Below are 23,632 nucleotides of genomic sequence, written 5' to 3'. Positions count from 1 at the left end.
TTCAGAAGAATGAGGGGTGACCTCATTGAAACCTATCAAATGGTGAAAAGCCTTGATGGAGTGAATGTGGAGAGGATGTTTCCTGTGGTGGGAAAGTCTTCATGTATACTTAAGGCAGAGGTTGATAGGTTCTTAATAGTCAGGGCATGAAGGGATACAGAGAGAAGGCAGGAGATTGGGGCTGAGAGGAAAAATGGATCAGCCATGATGAAATGGCCAGAGCAGACCTGATGAACCAAATGCCCTAAAATCTGCTCCTATATCTCATGGTGTTATCATCTTATGGTCAGTGGTTGGACAGCTGGTGTGTCTGTGGTATTGGCCAGATAAACCTTGTTCCTTGTAATTGAAGATTAAGATGAGGTTTGTTGTACAAAAAAAGGAGGGGCACGGACTTCTTGGAATGAATATTTTTGTCGTCTTTTCTATATTTTCTTTTGTTCCTATAAATAACTGGAAGAAAATGAATCTAAAGCTAGTATATAGGAAAATATACAAACTTTAGTAAATTTACTTTAAACATTGAAGGAGGTTTTGCCTACAGCAAATGAAGAACACAATCATAAATTAGAATCCCTAGTCTCTCTAGTAAGGCCATCCAAAGAATTTCAAAATGGAAATCCAGTACATGACAAACAACTGCAAGTCAAATGAACTGTGTCTGTGTATTGGGGGAGTGAGAGAGGAAGAAAATGAAAAATACTCTGGACTAACAAATCATTGAGATAGAGTAAAGTGAGGAAAAGCAGTAAGCCCTGTGTGGTTATCAATTACATTAATCTTCATGGATAGGAGTGTACTAATGATGGAGAATGTTTGCTTCAGGATGAGTGGAACATATTTTAAATCATTTGACATCTGGGAGCTCAAACGTTTAGCTTTGAGACCCTCAGGCCATGCGTCAGCTGTAGACAGTAGTCCGGTGTAAGTGTCAAAAGACATACAGCAGCTCACAGCCTGCCTATCCTTGTCATCAGCCATCCCCCCCAGCAGTTCCCACCTTAGCTTCATGAAATACTTCGGGACCAACGAAACCAGAGTGCAACCCAGTCAACATCAATGTCAGGGAACTGTTTACAGGGAAGATTCAACATTCTGAATGCTGAAACCTGTTATCATTCGCAGAGTTTTGGAGACAAGAAAAAGAAAAGCCTCATTTAACAGTCTACTGGGTGAAAGAATTAGAATCTAGCCTGTCATAGTCATTGGGCACACAAGGCTATATTTTCTGTAGATCCCTGTCTAAGACATTTAAGCTTCAAAGATCAAGTCTGAATTGATAGTCTGGTAATTCAGGTTTGTTTTGATGTTTTGCAGTCATGTGGCTAACATAATATTTTTAAGGTGATTGGAAGAAAGTACAGAGGTAAGTATTTTTACAGCGTGTTAGATAGTGGTAGACTTGTCATTTATCTCAAGGGGAATAGAATATTAAAAACAAGGAGATAATGCTGAGGCTTTGTAAGACACTAGTCAGGCCACACTTGGAGTATCAACAGTCTTGGGCCCCATATCTCAGAAGTGATGTGTTGTCATTGGAGAGAGTCCAGAGCAGGTTCACGAGGATGATTTTGGGAATGAAGGGATTAACATATGAAGAGAGTTTGACAGCTTTGGACCTGTACTCCCTGGAATTTAGAAGAATGCAGGGGATCTCATTGAAGGGCATTGATCGTGTGGATAGTCAGAGGCTTTTTCCCAGGACTGAGATAGCCAGCATGAGAGGGCACCATTTTAAGGTGTTTGGAAGTAGGTACAGAGGAGATGTCAGGGGTAAGTTTTTTACGCAGAGAGTGGTGAGTGTGTGCAAAAGGCTGCCAGTGACGGTGGTGGAGGCAGATACGATAGGGTCTTTTAAGAGACACCTGGATAGGTACATGGAGCTCAGAAAAACAGAGGGCTATGGGTAACCCTAGGTAATTTCTAAAGTGAGTACATGTTCAGCACAGCAACATGAACATTGTGGGCTGAACGGCCTGTGTGCTGTAGGTTTTCTATGTTTCTATGAAACCTACCGAATGTTGAAAGGACTAGATAGGGTGGATGTGGAGAGGATGTTTCTTGTGGTGGAGAATCTGCAACTACGGGGCACAGCCTCAGAGGGGTAACCTTTTAGAACAGAGGTAAGGAGGAATTTTTTTAGCCAGGGAGTAGTGAATCTGTGCAATGCTCTGCCAAAGACTGCAGTGGAGGCCAAGTCCATGGCTATATTTAAGGCAGAAGTTGATCATTTCCTGATCGGTCAGGGCATTAAAGAATCTGGCAAGAAGACAGGTGTATGGGGTTGAATGGGATCCAGGATCACCCATGATGAAATGGTGGAGCAGATTCGATGGGCTGAATGGCCTAATTCTGCTCCTACGTCTTATGGTCTATATGTGGAATATGCTGCCAGTTGTGGTGGTAGAGGTGGATACAGTAGGGACATTTAAGAGACTTTGGTAGATGTGGATGACAGGAAAATGGAAGGTTATGTGAGAGAAAAGGGTTAGAATGATCTTCAAGCAAGATAAAAGGTTAGCACAACATCGTGGGCTGAAGGGCATGTACTGTGCTGTGTTTCAGGAAGAATAATGCCTTCTGAAGTGTGAAGTTATATTTTTGAGCAGATGTGTTTATTAATCAACTTCATGAAAATGAAAAGGTTTGGGGGGCAGGCTGGAATAATTGGGATGAAAAGCTGGAACAGTTGGGATGAGCAGCTGTGATCAAAGGCCAAATGGCCTCTTCCTGCTCCAATTTGAAATCTTTATAATCAAGTTTTCTGTTTCCCCATCAGTCCAAGGTTCCTCTACATGTGGCCCAATGCTCGTATCTCAGTGATGGGTGGTGAACAAGCTGCGACTGTTCTAGCTACAATTACAAAAGATCAACGGGCGAGGGAAGGAAAGGAGGTTAGTATGAATATGTGGTCCTTTCATATGGTGAAAGCTGATGTAAAACATGTGGCATAGTAGGCGACAGGTCAATAATTGTTCCAGGTAATTATGGAGAGGGTTCAAAGGGGGTTCACGAAAATGATTCCAGGATTGAATGGCTTGTCATATGAAGAACGTTCGACTGCTCTGGGCCTGTATTCACTGCAATTCAGAAGAATGAGGGATGACCTGGTTGAATCCTGTCGAATGTTGAAAGGCCTTGATAGAGTGGATGTGAAGAGGATGTTTCCTGTGGTCGGAGAGTCTAAGACCAGAGGACACAGCCTCAGAATAGAGGGGTGTCCCTTTAGAATGGAGATGACGAATTTCTTTAGTCAGAGAGCAGGGAGTCTGGAATTTGTTGCGACAGGTGGCTGTGGAGGACAATTCTTTACACATATGTAAGGCAGACGTTGGGAGATTCTTGATTGGTCAGGGGTTGAAGGGATTCCGGGAGAAGGCAGGAGATTGGGGCTAAAAGGGATAATGGATCAGCCATGATTAAATGGCGCAGACTCGATGGGCCAAATGGCCCAATTCTGCTTCTATATCTTCTAGTCTTATGGTAACATGATATCTTTTGTTTGTTGTTCATTTTACGTCTGGTGAATCTACACTCCACCCACAACAGCTGTAAAATCCGGTGCCTATACAAGCATTCTGGTTTCTAGATTTGCAGCTGGCTTTGCAGTTGAGTGGGCTGTAACTTTCCCTGGGTCCTTGGCACATTCTGCACAAAATGAATATTAATAATTTAGTTATCAGATTGTAATATAGTTCGTAACTCATTCCTCTTTCTGATATATCTGTCCTTGGAAATGCTTCTGGTTTAGAAATGTTCCTGGTTCTTTCTCTGGAAAGTTGTTTCCACTGGCAGGTCAGAGTCAGAATCAGAATCAGGTTTATTATCACCGGCATGTGACGTGAAATTTGTTAACTTAGCAGCAGCAGTTCAATGCAATATATAATCTAGCAGAGAGAAAAAATAAATAAAATAAAACATAATAATAAATAAACAAGTAAATTAGTTAGGTATATTGAATAGATTAAAAAATCTGCAAAAACAGAAATACTGTATATTTTTTAAAAAAGCGAGGTAGTGTCCAAAGGTTTAATGTCCATTTAGGAATTGGATGGCATAGCGGAAGAAGCTGTTCCTGAATGGCTGAGTGTGTGCCTTCAGGCCTCTGTACCTTCTACCTGATGGTAACAGTGAGAAAAGGACATGCCCTGGGTGCTGGAGGTTTTTAATAATGAACGCTGCCTTTCTGAGACACCCCTTCTTAAAGATGTCCTGGGTACTTTGTAGGCTAGTGCCCAAGATGGAGCTGACTAGATTTACAGTCTTCTGCAGCTTCTTTCGGTCCTGTGCAGTAGCCCCTCCATACCAGACAGTGATGCAGCCTGTCAGAATGCTCTCCACAGTACAACTATAGTTTTTGAGTGTATTTGTTGACATGCCAAATCTCTTCAAACTCTAAATAAAGTGTAGCTGCTGTCTTGCCTTCTTTATAACTACATCGATATGTTGGGACCAGGTTAGATCCTCAGAGATCTTGACAGTGAGGAACTTGAAGCTGCTCATTCTCTCCACTTCTGATCCCTCTATGAGGATAGAACTAGGGGACATAGCCTTAAAATCTGGCGGAGGTGATTTAGGATGGAGATGAGGGGAAACTGCTTTTCCCAGAGAGTGCTGAATGTGTGGAATTCTCTGCACAATGAAGCAGTGGAGGCTACCTCAGTAAAGATATTTAAGACAAGGTTGGATAGATTTTTGTATAGTAGGGGAATTAAGGGTTATGGGAAAAGGCAGGTGGGTGGAGGTAAGTCCATGGCCAGATCAGCCATGACAGGCCAGGTGGCCCACTTCTGCTCGTATTTCTTATGTTCTTATGCTTGTATTCTTACTGACTCTTTGAGGAATAGTTGTGAGCTATTATGTTTGTGAATGTGCCCTCACTCTATTTTGAGAAGTGTACCATGTGTGAAAATTGTTTTTAATCTGGAAACGAATCCAACGCAATATGTACCAAATAGTTCTTTTGAGAAAGGTAGCAACTATTTTTGTACAAAGGAATTTGAAGCTTAGAAGTAAAATGATCATTTCCAGCACACCTGTAAATAGGTGAGTCCTGCTTTACAAGTCAGTGAAATCCCCCTTACAAAATTCTGTCACAACCCGACGTTTGAGAAACAGATCAAAGTTTAGTAAAGAAGGTAAATAAATAAATACAAAATTTATCTTTTCCATAAGACTGTAAGACCATAAGGCATAGAAGTAGAAATGCGATTCACATCTGCTCCACCATTCGATCATGGCTGGTTTCTTTTCTTGAGGCCTTTGCAGATTACGTTGCTTTATGTTACAGAACATCATAACAAGAACCATTTTCTAGCAACAGAGTGCCACTGTGATGCAGGGTTGCCTGTATTTATTTTCAAATGAGTTGTTTTGACTTCAGGTGCAGACAGTCCTGCCTTTGGCTGCGCTGTTCCAGTGAGGGTGCAGTGCTGTAGACGGTGAAAGGCTGTGCACTCATCAGTCTACATACAGTCAACTTAATGAAGCTTAGGAAATCTCCCTCTTCGTGTGTTTCATTTTGGATGAATGCTAATTAATATTTAACTAACGAAAATTGTCCAGATTTCAGTACTTCTATTTTTGGTTTGGTGTCATATCTTTGTGCAAAAGACACAGTGAAATGTGTCATTTGTGTCAAATGTTCAGTTCTCTTACTTCTGACATTCCATGAGATTATTGTAGTCATGCTTCCTACCATTAGAATCCTGGGGGTCACTAGTGACCTGAGAGTGAACTGCACTATTCTCATGAAAACTGTGACTGCCTGACGTTACTGACACTATTGAGCATATGATTCCACCGTGATACAACACTTGGCGGCACGGGAGGTCGTTCCTGCCTGTGGCCACCGAATTTGCAGCTCCTCCCGTGGAGGGTCAGACACCCTGAGCCAATAGACTGGTCCTGGACTTATTTTCCATTTGGCATAGTTTGCATTTTGGTGTTTGATTGTTGGGGTTTTTTGTATTGCTATATTTACGCTCTATTCTTGGTTGGTGCGGCTGTAACGAATCCAAATTTCCCTCGGGATTAATAAAGTATATCTATCTATCTATATCCCAAAGACACATGTTAAGAGTGTTTTTGAACACTGTCCTCCTGATTGCTCAGCACTATTTCTGACAAAAAAACCTGTTTGATTCCCAGCCCATAAGGCCATAAGGCATAGTAGCAGAATTAGGCCATTTGGCCCATCAAGTCTGCTCCACCATTTCATCATGGCTGATTACCATCCCTCTCAACCCCATTCTCCTGTCTTCTCTCCATAAACTTTGACACCCTGATTAATCAAGAACCTGTCAATCTCTGCTTTAAATATAGAAGATAGACAATAGACAATAGGTGCAGGAGTAGGCTATTCGGCCCTTCGAGCCAGCACCACCATTCACTGTGATCATGGCTGATCATCCACTATCAGTATCCAGTTCCTGCCTTATCCCCATAACCTTTGATTCCGCTATCTTTAAGAACTCTATCCATCTCTTTCTTGAAAGCATCCAGAGACTTGGCCTCCACAGCCTTCTGGGGCAGAGCATTCAGCCTTCTAAATTCCAGAGTATACAAGCCCAGTCACTCCAATCTTTCGACATATACACAATGACTTGCCCTGCAAAGCCGTCTGTGGCAATGAATTCTACAGATTCACCACCCTCCTGCTAAAGAAATTAATCCTCATCTCTGTTCTAAATGGACGCCCCTCAATTCTGAGTCTGTGCCCTCTGGTCTTAGACTCCCCAACTATAGGAAACATCCTCTCCATGTCCACTTTATGCAGACATTTCAATATTTGATAGGATGCAATGAGATCCCTCGTATTCTTCTAAACTCTGGAAAATTCTGGCCCAGAGTCTTCAAGTGCTCCTCATACATTAACCCTTTCATTCCTGGGATCATTCTCATGAACCTCCTCTGGACCCTCACGAAATCCAGCACATCTTTTCTTAGATAAGTGGCACAAAACTGCTCACAATACTTGAAGCACAGTCTGACCAATGCCTTATAAAGCCTCTGCATTACATCTTTGCTTTTGTATTCTATTGTTTGCAAAATGAATGCTAACATTGCATTTGTGTTCCCTACTACCGACTCAACCTGCAAATTACCATTTAGAGAATCCTGCACAAAAACTCCCAAGTCCCTTTGCACCTCTGATTTTTGAATCATCTTCCCATTTAGAAAATAATGCACTCCATTGTTCCTTTTGCCGAAGTGCACAACTATGCCTTTCCATATATTATGTTCCATCTGCCACTTCTTTGCCCATTCCCCCAATCTCTCTAAGTCCTTCTGCAGACACCTGGCTTCCTCAACGCTATCCCAGGCCCCTCCACCTATCTTAGTATCATTTGCAAATTTGGTCACAAAGCCATCAATTCCTTCATCTATATCGTTGATATGCAACGTAAAAAGAAACCGTCCTAATACCAGCCCCTGTGGCACATTACTAGTTGCCACCGGCAGCCAACCAGAAAAGGATCCCTTTATTCTCACTCATATTTCATCTTTTCCCTTCTTATAACATTTTTAATTGCCTCTTGTTGGATTTTAAAAGCTTCCCAATCAGCCAACCTCCCACTCACTTTTCCTACCTTATATGCCCTTCCTTTTGCTTTTATGCTGTCCCTAACTTCCCTTGTCAGCCACAGTTTCTACCCCTGCCATTTGAGAACTTCTTCCTCTGTGGGACGTATCTATTCTGCGCCTTGTGAATTATTCCCAGAAACTTCAGCCATCTCTACTCTGCCATCATCCCCACCAGCATCCTTCAATCCACCTGGGCAAGTTCCTCTCTCATGTCTCTGTAATTCCCTTTATTCAATCATGATACTGATACATGTGACTTATGCTTCTCCCTCTCAAACTCAATCGTGTTATGCTCACTGCCTCCTAAGGGTTCCTTTACAGTCAGCTCATAATAAGATCTGGGTAATGCACAACACCCAATCTAAGCTGGCCTTTCCCTGAGTAGTCAAACACAAGCTGCTCTAAAAAGCCATCTCGTAGGCATTCAACAAACTCCTTCTCTTGCAATCCAATACCAACCTGATTTTTCCAATCCTCTTGCATACTGAAGTCCCCCATTACAATTGTATCATTAACCTTATTACATGCCTTTTCCAGCTCCCTTTGCAATCTCAACCCTTATCTTGGCTGCTATTTGGAACCCTATATATGATTCCCATAATTTTTTTTACCTTTGCAGTTTCTGAACTCCATCCACGAAGATTCAACGTTCTCCGACCCTGTCACCTCTTTCTAAAGATGTAATTCAATCTGGTACCAGCAGAGCCACACCACCACCTATGTCCTCCCTCCGCCTAACCATGGCCTTCTTTCGGCCATAACTCAGAGATACCCACAACATCATACCAACCAATCTCTAATTGCACCACAAGCTCACTCTGTATCCCTTTCCGTCCTGAATATATCAACCTCTGCCTTAAATATGCAAACAGACTTGGCCTCCAAAGCTGCCTGTGGCAAAGAGTTCCAGAGATTCAACCTCTCTGGCTAAAGAAATTCTTTCTCATCTCCATTCTAAAAGGGTGCCCCTCTACTCTGAGGCTGTGTCTTCTGGTTTTAGACACTCCCACCAAAGGAAACATCCTCTCCACATCCACTCTATCAAGGCCTTTTACCATTCGATAGGTTTCAATGAGGTCACCCCTCATTCTTCTGAATTCTAGTGAATACAGGTCCAGAGCTATCAGATGCTATTCGTATGACATGCCATTCAATCCTGGAATCATTTTCACGAAGCTCCTTTGAACCCGCTACAGTTTCAGCTTCTGGCAGTTAGTCCTGACGAAGGGTCTCGGCCTGAAACGTCAACTATACCTCTTCCTAGGGATGCTGCCTGGCCTGCTGCGTTCACCAGCAACTTTGATGTGTGTTGCTTGAATTTCCAGCATCTGCAGAATTCCTGTTGTTTGGGCTATGGGTAAGCCTAGATAGTTCTAAGTAAGGACATGTTCAACACAGCTTTGTGGGCCGAAGGGCCTGTATTGTGCTGTAGGTTTTCTATGTTTCTACATTTCTATCCTGTTGTACATACTATTTATTATAAATTACTATAAATCGCACATTTAGATGGAGACATAATGTAAAGATTTTTACTCCTCATGTATGTGAAGGATGTAAGTAATAAAGTCAATTCAGTAAATAAGTAAGTCAATTGCAGTATGCGTATGTTGAATAGGTTAAAAGATCGTGCTAAAACAGAAATAATATGTTAAAAAAGCAAGTTAGTGTTCACGGGTTCAATGTCCATTTAGCAATTGCATGACAGAGGGGAAGAAGCTGTTCCTGAATCGCTGAGTGTGTGCCTTCAGGCTTCTGTATCTCCTACCTGATGATAACAGTGAGAAAAGGGCATGCCCTGGGTGCTGGAGGTCCTTAATAATTGATGCTGCCTTTCTGAGTCACCGCTCCTTGAAGATGTCCTGGGTACTTTGTACTCTAGTACCCAAGATGGAGCTGACCAGATTTACGACCCTCTGCAGCTTCTTTCGGTCCTGTGCAGTAGCCCCTCCATACCAGACAGTGATGCAGCCTGTCAGAATGCTCTCCATGTTACAACTGTAGAAGTTTTTGAGTGTATTTGTTGACATACCAAATCTCTTTAGACTCCTTATGAGGTATAGTCGCTGTCTTGCCTTCTTTATAGCTGCATCGATATGTTGGGACTAGGTTAGATCCTCCGAGATCTTGACACCCAGGAACTTGAAACTGCTCACTCTCTCCACTTCTGATCCCTCTATGAGGATTGGTATGTGTTCCTTCATCTTACCCTTCCTGAAGTCCACAATCAGCTCTGTCATCTTACTGACATTGAGTGCCAGGTTGTTGCTGTGACACCACTCCACTAGTTGGCATATCTCACTCCTGTATGCCCTCTCGTCACCACCTGAGATTCTACCAACAATGGTTGTATCATCAGCAAATTTATAGATGGTATTTGAGCTATGCCTAGCCACACAGTCATGTGTATGTAGAGAGTAGAGCAGTGGGCTAAGCACTCACCCCTGAGGTGCACCAGTGTTGATCGTCAGGGAGGAGGAGATATTCAAAAATTTCAAAAGCACATTCAATGTCAGAGCAATGTGTACGATATACATCCTGAAATGCTTTTTCTTCATAACCGTCCATGAAAATACAGGAGAGCCCCCAAAGAATGAATGACAGTTAAATGTTAGAACCCCAAAGTTCCCCCCGCTCCCCCCCGGCGTGTAAGCGGCAGCAAGCAATGACCTTCTCTCCCCCCAGCGGCAAAGAAAAGCACCGGCACCCGCCACCAAGCACTCTGGCGTGCAGCAAAGCAACAGCAAAGTCATGGACTTGCTGTGCTCCAAAGACTACACATTTCACCTGGTATTCAATATACCCAGGCTCTCTCCCTCCCCCTAATAAGGGAAAAACAGATGTGTTCGTTTCACAACGAGCAGGGAGACTTAACAAACAACTTGCTGGTTTACGATGTTAAAGGCCGCCACCCTCATCCCCATGCTGAAGAAGTCTACAGTGTCCCGCCTCAACGACTACCATCCTGTTGCACTCACATACAGAGAAACATAGAAAATAGGTGCAGGAGTAGGCCATTCGGCCCTTCGAGCCTGCACCGCCATTCAGTATGATCATGGATGATCATCCAACTCAGAACCCTGCACCAGCCTTCCCTCCATACCCCCTGATCCCTTTAGCCACAAGGGCCATATCTAACTCCCTCTTAAATATAGCCAATGAACTGGCCTCAACTGTTTCCTGTGGCAGAGAATTCCACAGATTCACCACTCTCTGTGTGAAGAAGTTTTTCCTAATCTCGGTCCTAAAAGGCTTCCCCTTTGTCCTCAAACTGTGACCCCTCGTTCTGGACTTCCCCAACATTAGGAACAATCTTCCTGCATCTAGCCTGTCCAATCCCTTTAGGATTTTATACGTTTCAATCAGATCCCCCATCAATCTTCTAAATTCCAACGAGTACAAGCCTAGTTCATCTAGTCTTTCATCATATGAAAGTCCTGCCATCCCAGGAATCAATCTGGTGAACCTTCTTTGTACTCCCTCTATGGCAAGGATGTCTTTCCTCAGATTAGGGGACCAAAACTGCACACAATACTCCAGGTGTGGTCTCACCAAGGCCTTGTACAACTGCAGTAGTACCTCCCCGCTCCTGTACTCGAATCCTCTTGCTATAAATGCCATGAAGTGTTTCGAGAGGTTGGTCATGTGGCACATCAAGACCCTGCTGCCCCCCTCACTGGACCCCCTGCAGTTCACGTACCATCCCAACCGTTCAACAGACGACGCCATCGCCATCACCCTCCACCTGGCCCTCACCCACCTGGACAAAAAAGACACCGATGTTCGAATGCTGTTCATAGACTTCAGTTCAGCATTCAACACTATCATTTCTCAGCACCTGACTGGAAAGCTGAAACTGCTGGGCCTGAACACCTCCCTCTGCAACTGGATCCTAGACTTCCTGACTGGGAGACCTCAGTCAGTCCGGATCGGGAGCAGCATCTCCAACACCATGACACTGAGTATGGGGGCCCCCCAGGGCTGTGTGCTCAGTCCACTGCTATTCATTCTGCTGACCCACGACTGTGCAGCAACACACAGCTCGAACCGCATCATCAAGTTCACCGATGACACGACCATGGTGGGTCTCATCAGCAAGAACGATGAGTCAGCATACAGAGAGGGGGTGCAGCGGCTAACAACTGGTGCAGAGCCAACAATCGGTCTCTGAATGTGAACAAAACAAAAGAGATGGTTGTTGACTTCAGGAGATCATGAAGCGACCACTCTCCACTGAACATCGAGGACTCCTCCGTAGAGATCGTTAGGAGCACCAAATTTCTTGGTGTCCATCTGGCGGGGAATCTCACCTGGTCCCTCAACACCAGCTCCATAGCAAAGAAGGCCCAGCAGTGTCTCTACTTTTTGCGAAAGCTGAGAAAAGTCCATCTCCCATCCCCCATCCTCACCACATTTTACAGAGGTTGTATTGAGAGCATCCTGAGCAGCTGCATCACTGCCTGGTTCAGAAATTGCACCATCTCGGATCGCAAGACCCTGCAGCGGATAGTGAGGTCAGCTGAGAAGATCATTGGGGTCTCTCTTCCCACCATTATAGACATTTACACCACAGGCTGCATCCGTAAAGCCAACAGCATTATGAAGGACCCCACGCCCCCCTCATACAAACTCTTCTCCCTCCTGCCATCTGGCAAAAGGCACCGAAGCATTCGGGCTGTCATGACCAGACTGTGCAACAGTTTCTTCCCCAAGTGAAGGAGTAAGGAATCTCGGAGAGAAGTCATTCTTTTTTACACTGCTCGGGGAAGAGAGGCTAGACTGTGCAGGCGTGTGACGTAGAGCGCCAGAGGTTTAAAAAGGAGAGGAATGGTCAACGATCTTTTTTAAATCGGAGCAAGAGGCCGAGAGTGAAGGAGTAAGGAATCTCGGCAAGAAGTCATTTTTTTTTACACTGCTCGGGGAAGAGAGGCTAGATTGCGCAGGCGTGTGACGTAGAGCGCCAAAGGTTTAAAAAAGACCACCATATACAGCGGGCAGCAGAGTGGGACGGCTTTGGCTCAACAGGCTTCGGCGAGAACAGGCAGAGACGAGGGTAGGTTCCGGTAAGTTTTGTTTGGTTTGTTTAGAGTAGAGAGAATGCCAGGCAGGATGTTGGAATGCTCCTCTTGCAGGATGTGGGAAGTCAGAGAGACCTCCAGTGTCCCTGACAACGACACCTGCAAGTGCATCCAGCTGCAGCTCCTAACAAACCGCGTTAGGGAACTGGAGCAGGAGCTGGATGACCTCCGGATCATTCGGGAGAATGAGGAGATTATAGATAGTAGCTACAGGGAGGTAGTTACACCAAAGGAGCAGAGTACAGGTGATTGGGTTACCGTCAGGCGAGGGAAGGGGAAAGGGCAGGTAGAGCAGGGTTCACCTGTGGCCATTCCCCTCAACAACAAGTATACTGTTGGGGGGGATGACTTACCTGGGACAAGCTGTGGCAGCCGGATCTCTGGCACTGGGTCTGGCTCTGCAGTGCAGAAGGGAGGGTGGAAGAAGAGCAGAGCGGTAGTGATAGGGGACTCAATAGTTAGAGGTACAGACAGGAGATTCTGTGGTCGTGACAGAGACTCCCGGATAGTTTATTGCCTCCCCGGTGCCAGGGTCAGGGACGTCTCTGATCTTATGCGCAACATTCTGAAGTGGGAGGGTGATCAGCCAGATGTCATGGTACACATCGGTACCAATGACGTAGGAAGAAAGAGTGAAGAGGTCATAGAAACATAGAAGCATAGAAAACAGGTGCAGGAGTAGGCCATTTGGCCCTTCGAGCCTGCACCGCCATTCAGTATGATCATGGCTGATCATCCAACTCAGAACCCTGTACCAGCCTTCCCTCCATACCCCCTGATCCTTTTAGCCACAAGGGCCATATCTAACTCCCTCTTAAATATAGCCAATGAACTGCCCTCAACTGTTTCCTGTAGCAGAGAATTCCACAGATTCACCACTCTCTGTGTGAAGAAGTTTTTCCTCATCTCGGTCCTAAAAGGCTTCCCCTTTATCCTCAAACTGTGACCCTGAAGAGTTCTGAAGAGTGAGTATAGAGAGCTTGGTTGGAAGTTAAAAAGCAGGACCTCGAGGGTGGTAATCTCAGGAATGCTACCTGTGCCACGTGCCAGTGAGGGTAGGAATAGGATGCTCTGGCGGATGAACACATGGCTGAGGAAATGGAGTAGGGGGCAGGGTTTCAGATTTCAAGATCATTGGGACTGTAATATTGATGTGACTCGGACACCGCTGTAGATTGAACAACCACGTTTATTCACCAGGCTTCCACTTTTACTTCTCCACGCCCTGACGCCATACGCACTCTTGACACTATGAATACTTACACAATACATTACATCCCCCTTCTTAAGAGTTTTTTTTTACAACACTGTGAATTACCAAAACAATGCCTCTAACTATGCCCTTCTCACAGTGCAACAACCATGACATAAACTAAAAAAGATCTTCTTAACTTCTTGTACTGTATTCTGCATTGTATCTTACAATACTAACAGCAGTGTATTTTCTTTTACTAACATAGACTAATAAACCTTTTATTTCACACCTTGGAACTTATGACATGTGTGACTGTGCCTCAAACTGTGTGAGACTGTATGTATGTCTAGTCTCTGTATCTAGCTGGAAGTTTGACCTGTCTCCCAGACCGTGTGTGATACAACTGTGACTGTGCTTGTCCTTCATCCGTGTCAGTCTCTCGAGGGACCTCTGTGTCTTTGCGGTCTGCATCACTCTTGGTGTCGTTTGTTTTCATGTCTGTATAAGTGGAAATGTCCTGTGCATCTGTACGTGGAAACTCCCTCTCGCCTGTCTTCAGCAGATGCTTCCTGTTCCTCCTGTAGACTCTTCCATCCGGTGTGCGAACTATGAAGGATCTTGGTTGCTGACGTCTGTTCACAACCACAGCTGGTTGCCAAGTATCTCCTCTCTGTATTCTGACATTTTCACCTGTATGCAGATCTGGCAACTGTCTTGTATGTCTGTCATAGTAGCTCTTTTGCTTTATTTGTTTGTACTTTTGCTTGTCCTTTTACTTTTACTTGAGCATTACCTTCAGGAGTCAGTAGAGTTGTGGATGTTGGCAGTTTGGACTTCAGACAACGTCCCTTTACCAGCTGCGCAGGAGAGAACCCCACACCCTCAATCGGTGTGTTGCGGTATTCAAGCAGAGTGATGTAAGGGTCACCGTTGCTGCTTTGTGCCTTCTTGAGCATGTTCTTGACAGTTTGTACAGTTCTCTCTGCTTGTCCATTTGACTGAGCGTGCCCTGGACTGGAAGTAACATGTTGAAATTCCCAGCTTTCTGAGAACCCTCTGAACTCACCACTGGCATATTGTGGACCATTGTCACTAACGACAATATCTGGAATAACATGTCTCGAGAATGTCGGCTTCATTGCGGTAATGACAACTCGACTGGCCGCATCACTTAACTTGGTGATCTCCGGGTATTTTGAATCGTAGTCCACACAAAGCAGATATTCTGCACCATTGTAATGAAAGAGATCTGTGCCAATCTTCTCCCATGGTCTTCCTGGTAGTAGGTGGGGAAGCAGAGACTCTCCTGGATTGCTGTTTTTGTTTTCATTACAGACAGCACACTGAGACACAATGTCCTCTATCTGAGTTGACTTGCCTGGATGGAAGAGTCTACAGGAGGAACAGGAAGCATCTGCGGAAGACAGGCAAGAAGGAGTTTCCATGTACAGATCCACAGGACATTTCCTGTCTCATTTGGTTTGGTACGATGAGTTTTGCCGTTTTGAACATTAGTCCTGATGCAGAGCTGATTTCCTCTTTAAATGTCCAGTATTTCTGCATTTCCTTTGGAACATCTTTTCTTTCTCTTGGCCATCCATTCATTGTAATGTCTCTTAGCATTTGCATTTCAGGATCATCTGCAGTCGCTTTCCTGAACATGTTCAACTTCTCCTCAGAGATGGGTAGCTGAGGTGTAACCCAGTTGACCTCCAGCTCTCCTCCTAGCAACTCTTCTTTTTGCTCTTTGAGGTAAGCACGGCCTCTTTTCCTGGCTTATAGGTGACTGTGAGAGTGTACCTCTGTAGCCTGAGAAGCACCCTTTGCAGCCTCATAGGAGCTTGGTGGAGTGGCTTTTTGAAGATGCTCTCAAGTGGTTTGTGATCACTCTCAACCTGGATTTCTTCGCCATATACATATTGGTGGAACTTCTCACACCCATAAACTATGGCGAGTAATTCCTTCTCGATTTGAGCATATCGGCATTGACAGTCCGTAAGTGCTCGTGATCCATACGCCACAGGCCTCCTATCCTGGTATAACAGCTCCTATTCCCTCCAAACTGGCATCCACAGACATCATCACTGGTTTATTGACATCATAGAACTTGAGTGCTGGTGCACTGGTAACCAACTGCTTCAATGTGTCAAAACTTTTCTTTTGTTCGTCTTCCCAATGCCATTCAGTGTTGCTCTCTAGTAGCTTTCGGAGTGGAGCGCTGACCTCTGATAAGTTGGGAATGAATTTGGCAAGATACTGTATCATGCCCATGAAGCTCAATAGTTCTTGCTTGTCTTCGGGTGCTGGTAGCTGTACCACAGCTCTGACCTTTTCATCATCTGGTTTTAGCCCATCAGTGCTGAGTACGTGATCTATGTATTTGATCTCTGTAGTTCCTGTCTTACATTTACTTTTGTTCAGTTTTAGGTTGTACTCACGTGCTCTCTCCAGGAGCTTCCTCAGTCTCTGATCATGTTCCTCAATTGTATCACCCCGTATCAGCAAATCATCGATGATGTTGACCACCCCGTCCAGGCCTTCAATCATTTGTGCCACGGATCTCTGGAATACCTCTGATGCAGAAGAAATCCCAAAGGGTAGACGCAGGAAACGATATCTCCCGATGGGTGTGTTGAAAGTGCATAATTTGGAACTTTCTTCATCCAGCTTGATCTGCCAGAAACCTTGATTTGCGTCTAATACTGAAAAGTATTTTGCATTAGGCACGTGGGAGACAACCTCTTCAACCGTGAGCAGTGGATAGTGCTCTCTTTTGATGGCTTGGTTGAGATCTTGTGGATCCATGCAAATCCTTGTCTTTTTTTCTGTGACCACTGTCACTACACTATTCACGCAGTTGGTCAGTTCTATTTGTCTTGTTATGACTCCCATCTGTTCCATTCTGTGTAGCTCCTCCATGACTCGATCCCTGAGAGCTACTGGAATCTTTCTCAGGGCATGCACGACTGGTGCAATAGTTGCATCAATCTGGATATGGTGTTTCCCTGGTAAACATCCTAATCCAGAAAACAAGTTATCAAAGTCTTTGAGAATGTCATTTTCTTTTTCAACACCATAGATTCGCTTCACCAGACCTAGCTTTGTGCATGTTGCTTTGCCCAGTATTGCGGAAACATGTTGCGGTACTATTTCAAACTTGATCTTGTATTTTTGACCTTTGTACACACAGTTGAGTGCTTTTTTGCCCAGTGGCACCGTCTTGTGGCCGAAATATGTCACATTCCTCCTGTTTATTATCAGATCTTGAGTCCAATCATCTTCATCCTCCATCTCTGCTTTTCAACATTCTTGATGCATACCTCCTGTTCCACTTCAACCGTGCCAATGAACATGTCACTGTTGCCCTCACTCTGTTCCACAGCATTCATTTTCCTTGGGTGCTCCTTTGATTTGCACATCTTTGCAAAGTGATTTCTTTTCTGGCATAACTTGCATGTCTGACCAAAGGCTGGACATTTTCTGTATCCATGTTTATAACCACATCTGTTGCAGTTAACTTCCTTTTGATCATCCTGTGGAGCTGGCTTTGTCCTACTCTTGTCAGTTTTCACAGCTTTTATTTTGTGCACTTCAATCTCTTCATTGAGCACTTGAACCTGACTTGACGTGATCTCGCTGGCCTTTTCTAATGTAAGATCCGCCTCTCTAAGTAGCCTGCCTCTCACTTGATCATCCCGTATGCTGCATACAATCCTGTCACGTATTAAAGAGTCATGCAGTTGTCCAAACTCACAGTCTTTTGCCTTGCTCTTCAAATCTGTTACATAGGCGTTTATGGTCTCTGTTGGTCCTTGAGCCCTCGTGAAAAACTTGTGTCGGATGTACGGTAGGTTTTTTGTCGGTTTGCAGTAATCTTAAAACTTTTCCTTCAACACTTCAATTTTTTCTTGCTCATCATCTTGGAAGACAAACGTGTTGCAAACCTTTATTGCCTCTTCCCCCGCCACATGCAGAAACGTAGCACATTGCACTTTCTCCGTCTTTTCAGCTAGGCCGCTAGCGGTGCAAAACAGCTCAAACTTCTAGATTCATATTTTCCAGCTCTCAGCAAGATTACCTTGTCGGCTTAAACTTGACGCTGGCTGTAACTGTGACATCTTTTACATGTCTTCTCTTCCTTTTTTTTCCATGATTTCTTCTGACACCATGTAATATTGATGTGACTCGGACGCTGCTGTAGATTGAACAACCACGTTCACCAGACTTCCATTTTTACTTCTCCACGTCCTGACGTCTTACACACTCTGACGCTATGAATACTCACACAATACATTACAGGGACCTCTTCTGGGGCAGGTGGGACCTGTACAAGAGAGACGGGTTACACCTGAACTATAAGGGGACCAATAACCTTTTAGGGAAGTTTGTTCGTGCTATTGGGGAGGGTTTAAACTAGATTTGCAGGGGGATGGGAACCAGAGTGCCAGAGCAGGTAGTGGAGCAGGGGTGAAAATAAATTATGTTAAAAGTTCATACAAAGTCACAAATAGAATGGTTGTGTGTGGTGGTAATAATCTTCTGAGGTCTGTCTATTTCAATGCAAGGAGTATTGTGGGGAAGGCTGACGAGCTGAGCGCATGCATTGACACATGGAATTACGACATTATAGCCATTAGTGAAACTTGGCTACAGGAGAGGAAGGACTTGCAGCTTAATGTTCCAGGGATCCGATGTTTCAGACGTGATAGAGGCAGAGGAATGAGAGGTGGTGGGGTGGCATTGCTAGTCAGGGAAAATGTTACAGCAGTGCTCAGGCAGGACAGATTAGAGGGCTTGTCTACCGAGGCCGTATGGGTGGAGCTGAGAAACAGGAAAGGTATGACCACATTAATGGGGTTGTATTATAGACCACCCAATAGTCAGCAAGAATTGGAGGAGCAAATCTGCAGAGAGATAGCAGACAACTGCAGGAAACATAAAGTTGTGATTTTAATTTTCCACATATTGATAGGGACTCCCATACTGTTAAAGGTCTAGACAGGTTAGAGTTTGTAAAATATGTTCAGGAAAGTTTTCTAAATCAATATATAGAGGTACCAACTACAGAGGATGCAATATTAGATCTCCTATTAGGAAATGAGTTAGGACAGGTGACGGAAGTGTGTGTAGGGGAACACTTTTGTTCCATCGATCATAACACCATTAGTTTGAACTTGATCATGGATAAAGATAGATCTGGTCCTCGGGTTGAAGTTCTAAACTGGAAAAAGGCCAAATTTGAAGAAATGAGAAAGGATCTAAAAAAGCGTGGATTGGGACAGGTTGTTCTCTGGCAAGGATGTGATTGGTAAGTGGGAGGCCTTCAAAGGAGAAACTTTGAGAGTGCAGAGTTTGTATGTTCCTGTCAGGATTAAAGGCAAAGTGAATAAGAATAAGGAACCTTGGTTCTCAAGGGATATTGGAGCTCTGATAAAGATGAAGAGAGAGATGTATAACATGTATAGGAAACAGACAGCAAATAAGGTGTTTGAGGAGTATAAAAAGTGCAAAAAAATACTTAAGAAAGTAATCAGGAGGGCTAAAAGAAGACATGAGGTTGCTTTGGCAGTCAGGGTGAAGGATAATCCAAAGAGCTTCTACAGATATATTAAGAGCAAAAGGACAGTAAGGGATAAAATTGTCCTCTTGAAGATAAGAGTGGTCGGCTGTGTATGGAACCAAAAGAAATGGGGGAGATCTTAAATGGGTTTTTTGCATCTGTATTTACTAAGGAAACTGGCGTGGAGTCAATGGAAATAAGGCAAACAAGTAGTGAGGTCATGGAACCTATACAGATTGAAGAGGAGGAGGTGCTTGCTATCTTGAGGTAAATCAGAGTAGATAAATCCCCAGGATCTGACAGGGTTTTCATTCGGACCTTGAAGGAGACTAGTGTTGAAATTGCAGGGGCCCTGGCAGATATATTTAAAATGTCGGTATCTACGGGTGAGGTGCCAGAGGATTGGAGGATAGCTCATGTTGTTCCGTTGTTTAAAAAAGGCTCTAAATGTAATCTGGGGAATTATAGGCCAGTAAATTTGACGTCGGTAGTAGGTAAATTATTGGAAGGAGTACTAAGAGATAGGATCTACAAGTATTTGGATAGACAGGGACTTATTAGGGAGAGTCAACTTGGCTTTGTGCGTGGTAGGTCATGTTTAACAAATCTATTGGAGTTTTTTGAGGCGTTTACCATGAAAGTAGATGAAGGGAAGGCAGTGGATGTTATCTACATGGACTTCAGTAAGGCCTTTGACAAGGTCCCGCATGGGAGGTTAGTTAGGAAGATTCAGTCACTAGGTATGAACAAGTGAGCAAGTGCAGCAGGCAGTGAAGAAGGCTAATGGAATGTTGGCCTTTATTACAAAGGGAATTGAGTACAAGAGCAAGGAAATCCTTTTGCATTTGTACAGGGCCCTGGTGAGACCACACCTGGAGTATTGTGTGCAGTTTTGGTCTCCAGGGTTAAGGAAGGACATCCTGGCTGTGGAGGAGGTGCAGCGTAGGTTCACTAGGTTAATTCCTGGGATGTCCGGACTGTCTTACGCAGAGAGGTTAGAGAGACTGGGCTTGTACACGCTGGAATTAAGGAGATTGAGGGGGGATCTGATTGAGACATATAAGGTTATTAAGGGATTGGACAAGATAGAGGCAGGAAATATGTTCCAGATGCTGGGAGAGTCCAGTACCAGAGGGCATGGTTTAAGAATAAGGGGTAGGTCATTTAGGACAGAGTTGAGGAGGAGCTTCTTCTCCCAGAGAGTTGTGGAGGTGTGAAACGCGCTGCTTCAGAAGGCAGTGGAGGCCAATTCTCTGGATGCTTTCAAGAAGGAGCTAGATAGGTATCTTATGGATAGGGGAATCAAGGGTTATGGGGACAAGGCAGGAACCGGGTATTGATAGTAGATGATCAGCCATGATCTCAGAATGGCGGTGCAGGCTCAAAGGGCCGAATGGTCTACTTCTGCACCTATTGTCTATTGTCTATTGTGTACATGGAGAGGTAGTAAATTGAATTAGATATTAGCTCAATGGAAGAAGTCAGAGAGTAGTAGTGGAGGATTGCTTATCAGAGTGGAGGCCTGTGACTAGTGGTGTGCCACAGGGATCAGAGCTGGGTCCATTGTTATTTGTCATCTATATCAATGATCTAGATGATAATGTGGTAAGTTGGATCAGCAAATTTGCTGATGATACAAAGATTGGAGGTGTAGTGGACAGTGAGGAAGGTTTCCAAAGCTTACAGAGGGATTTGGACCAGCTGGAAAAATGGGCTGAATAATGGCAGATGGAGTTTAATACAGACGAGTGTGAGGTATTGCACGTTGGAAGGACAAACCAAGGTAGAACATACAAGGTAAATGGTAAGGCACTGAGGAGTGCAGTAGAACAGAGGGATCTGGGAATACAGATACAAAATTCCCTAAAAGTGGCATCACAGGTAGATAAGGTCGTAAAGAGAGCTTTTGGTACATTGGCCTTTATAAATCAAAGTATTAAGTATAAGAGTTGGAATGTTATGGTGAGGTTGTATAAGGCATTGGTGAGGCCGAATTTGGAGTATTGTGTGCAGTTTTGGTCACCAAATTTCAGGAAAGATATTAATAAGGTTGAAAGAGTGCAGAGAAGGTTTACAAGGATGTTACTGGGACTTGAGAAACTGAGTTACAGAGAAAGGTTGAATAGGTTAGGACTTTATTACCTGGACTGTAGAAGAATGAGGGGAGATTTGATCGAGGTATATAAAATTATGATGGGTATAGATAGAGTGAATGCATGCAGGCTTTTTCCACTGAGGCAAGGGGAGAAAAAAACCAGAGGACATAGGTTAAGGGTGAAGCGGGAAAAGTTTAAGGGGAACATTGGTGGGGGCTTCTTCATACAGAGAGTGGTGGGAGTGTGGAATGAGCTGCCAGATGAAGTGGTAAATGTGGGCTCACTTTTAATGTTTAAGAAAAACTTGGACAGGTACGTGGATGAGAGGTGTCTGGAGGATATGGTCCAGGTGCAGGTCAGTGGAACTAGGCAGAAAAATGGTTCGACACAGCCAAGAAGGGTCAAAGGGGCTGTTTCTGTGCTGTAATGTTCTATGGTTCTAAGCCATCAGACCCCTTAATACCCAGAGACTAGACTGATATCTACATCATTTATTATTTTATTGTAATTTGTCCTCTACTGTGCCTATTGTCTTGTTGATTATTTATTGTAATGCCCTGCACTGTTTTGTGCACTTTATGTAGTCCTGTGTAGGTCTGTAGTCTAGTGCAGTTTTTGTGTTGTCTTACGTAGTCTAGTGTAGTTTTGTGTTGTTTCATGTAGCACCATGGTCCTGGAATAACGTTGTTTCGTTTTTACTGTGTACTGTACCAGCAATTTATGGTTGAAATGACAATAAAAAGCGACTTGACTTGACTTAAAAGTCTGTTGCGTCGCACACAGCCAAATATTTTCTGCCTCCCACGACACACCAGTCTGTCGATACAACGGCCTTCGATATTATCACCAGTCTGCACAGATCATGGTCTTCCGGTTGGGAAGTCGAGGATCCAATTGCAGAGAGAGGTACAGAGGCCCTGGTTCTGTAACTTATCAATCAGGGTTGTGGGAATGATGATGTTAAATGCTTAACTATAGTTGATTGACAGCATCCTGACATACGTGTTTTTGTATATAATGAGTAGTGCAGAAAGAGAGAACAAACAAAATAGTGAGGTAGTGAACATGGGTTCATTGTCTGTTCGGAAATCTGACGGCAGAGGGGAAGAAGCTGTTCCTAAAACATTGAGTGACTGTCTTCAGGGTCTTGCATCTCCCCTCTAATGGTAGTATGAAGAAGGAGGCATTTACCAACATTTTCCAAACTCGTGAATTCTGAGACCAAAATACACAGCACTCTACTTTGGAGATGTGTTGTGATGTAGGGATGGGCAAAAATGTTAAATTTTCCCAAAAGATGAATTTGGGAAAGATGGAAACCGATGGAAATCCAAAAATTGCAGATTCTGGAAATCTCATCAAATGCCGATGGTTTTAATGTGTGTTGTTTCTGTAGTTCTCTGCAGAGGATGAAATGGCTCTAAAGGAACCAATCATTCAGAGGTTTGAAGAAGAAGGCAGCCCTTACTACTCCAGTGCCAGGTAAAGTAAACATCTAATTCCACGGTTCTTTGTCACAGGAGGCTGTGCAGATGCCACGCATCTTGAGCAACGCAAAGAGCTTGATCTGCTTTACTTGTCACATGTACATCGAAACATACAGTGAAATATGTCATTTTCTGTCAAATCAAAACCGAGAATTGCGCTGGGGGCAGCCCACAAGTGTTGCCACACTTCTCGTGCCAACATAGCATGACGACAGTTTACTAACCCTAACCTGTACGTCTTTAGAATGTGGGAGGAAACTGGAGCACTTGGAGGAAAACCAGGCATCACCGGGAGAAGATCGAAACTCCTTACAGACAGCGGTGGAAATTGAAATCTTAATTGATTTTTCAGCTAACCACTATGCTCCTGTGCTGCCCTGACACATAGATTGCTGTGAGAGAACCCCCATGACAGTGCACAAAGGAGCTTTATCAGTTTCTTTTCTGCAGAAAATAATTATTATGATACAACCATGGGAATTTGGTTAATTTCAATTGATGAATTGATCCTGTCAAAAGTTATTGATAAAGTTTATTTGTTTGTGGAGGAATTTGATTTTATTTGACAGGTACCCAATATGCCACTGTGAGTAATTGATCTGGAACGCCATGCACTTAATGCTTTTAACGAA

At 44.0% G+C, this 23,632-nt stretch overlaps 1 protein-coding gene and 1 long non-coding RNA gene across 2 annotated transcripts in view; one reads left to right on the top strand and one right to left on the bottom strand.

Annotated features, from left to right (window-relative positions):
- Positions 1-23,632, bottom strand: part of LOC134357634 (uncharacterized) — a 244,807-nt gene that overhangs the window by 27,687 nt on the left and 193,488 nt on the right. The gene's annotated exons all lie outside the window — the stretch shown is intronic.
- The window catches only part of mccc2 (methylcrotonyl-CoA carboxylase subunit 2), a 122,152-nt gene that overhangs the window by 87,076 nt on the left and 11,444 nt on the right, over positions 1-23,632 (top strand). Inside the window, exons 15-16 of the mRNA XM_063069259.1 lie at positions 2,780-2,894; positions 22,910-22,995. Coding sequence (XP_062925329.1) covers positions 2,780-2,894; positions 22,910-22,995 — 201 coding nt within the window. The remainder of the gene's footprint in view (positions 1-2,779; positions 2,895-22,909; positions 22,996-23,632) is intronic.

This window comes from Mobula hypostoma, chromosome 16, assembly GCF_963921235.1.
Source record: "Mobula hypostoma chromosome 16, sMobHyp1.1, whole genome shotgun sequence".
NCBI lineage: Eukaryota > Metazoa > Chordata > Chondrichthyes > Myliobatiformes > Myliobatidae > Mobula > Mobula hypostoma.
This window is presented reverse-complemented; position numbering and strand designations above follow the sequence as displayed.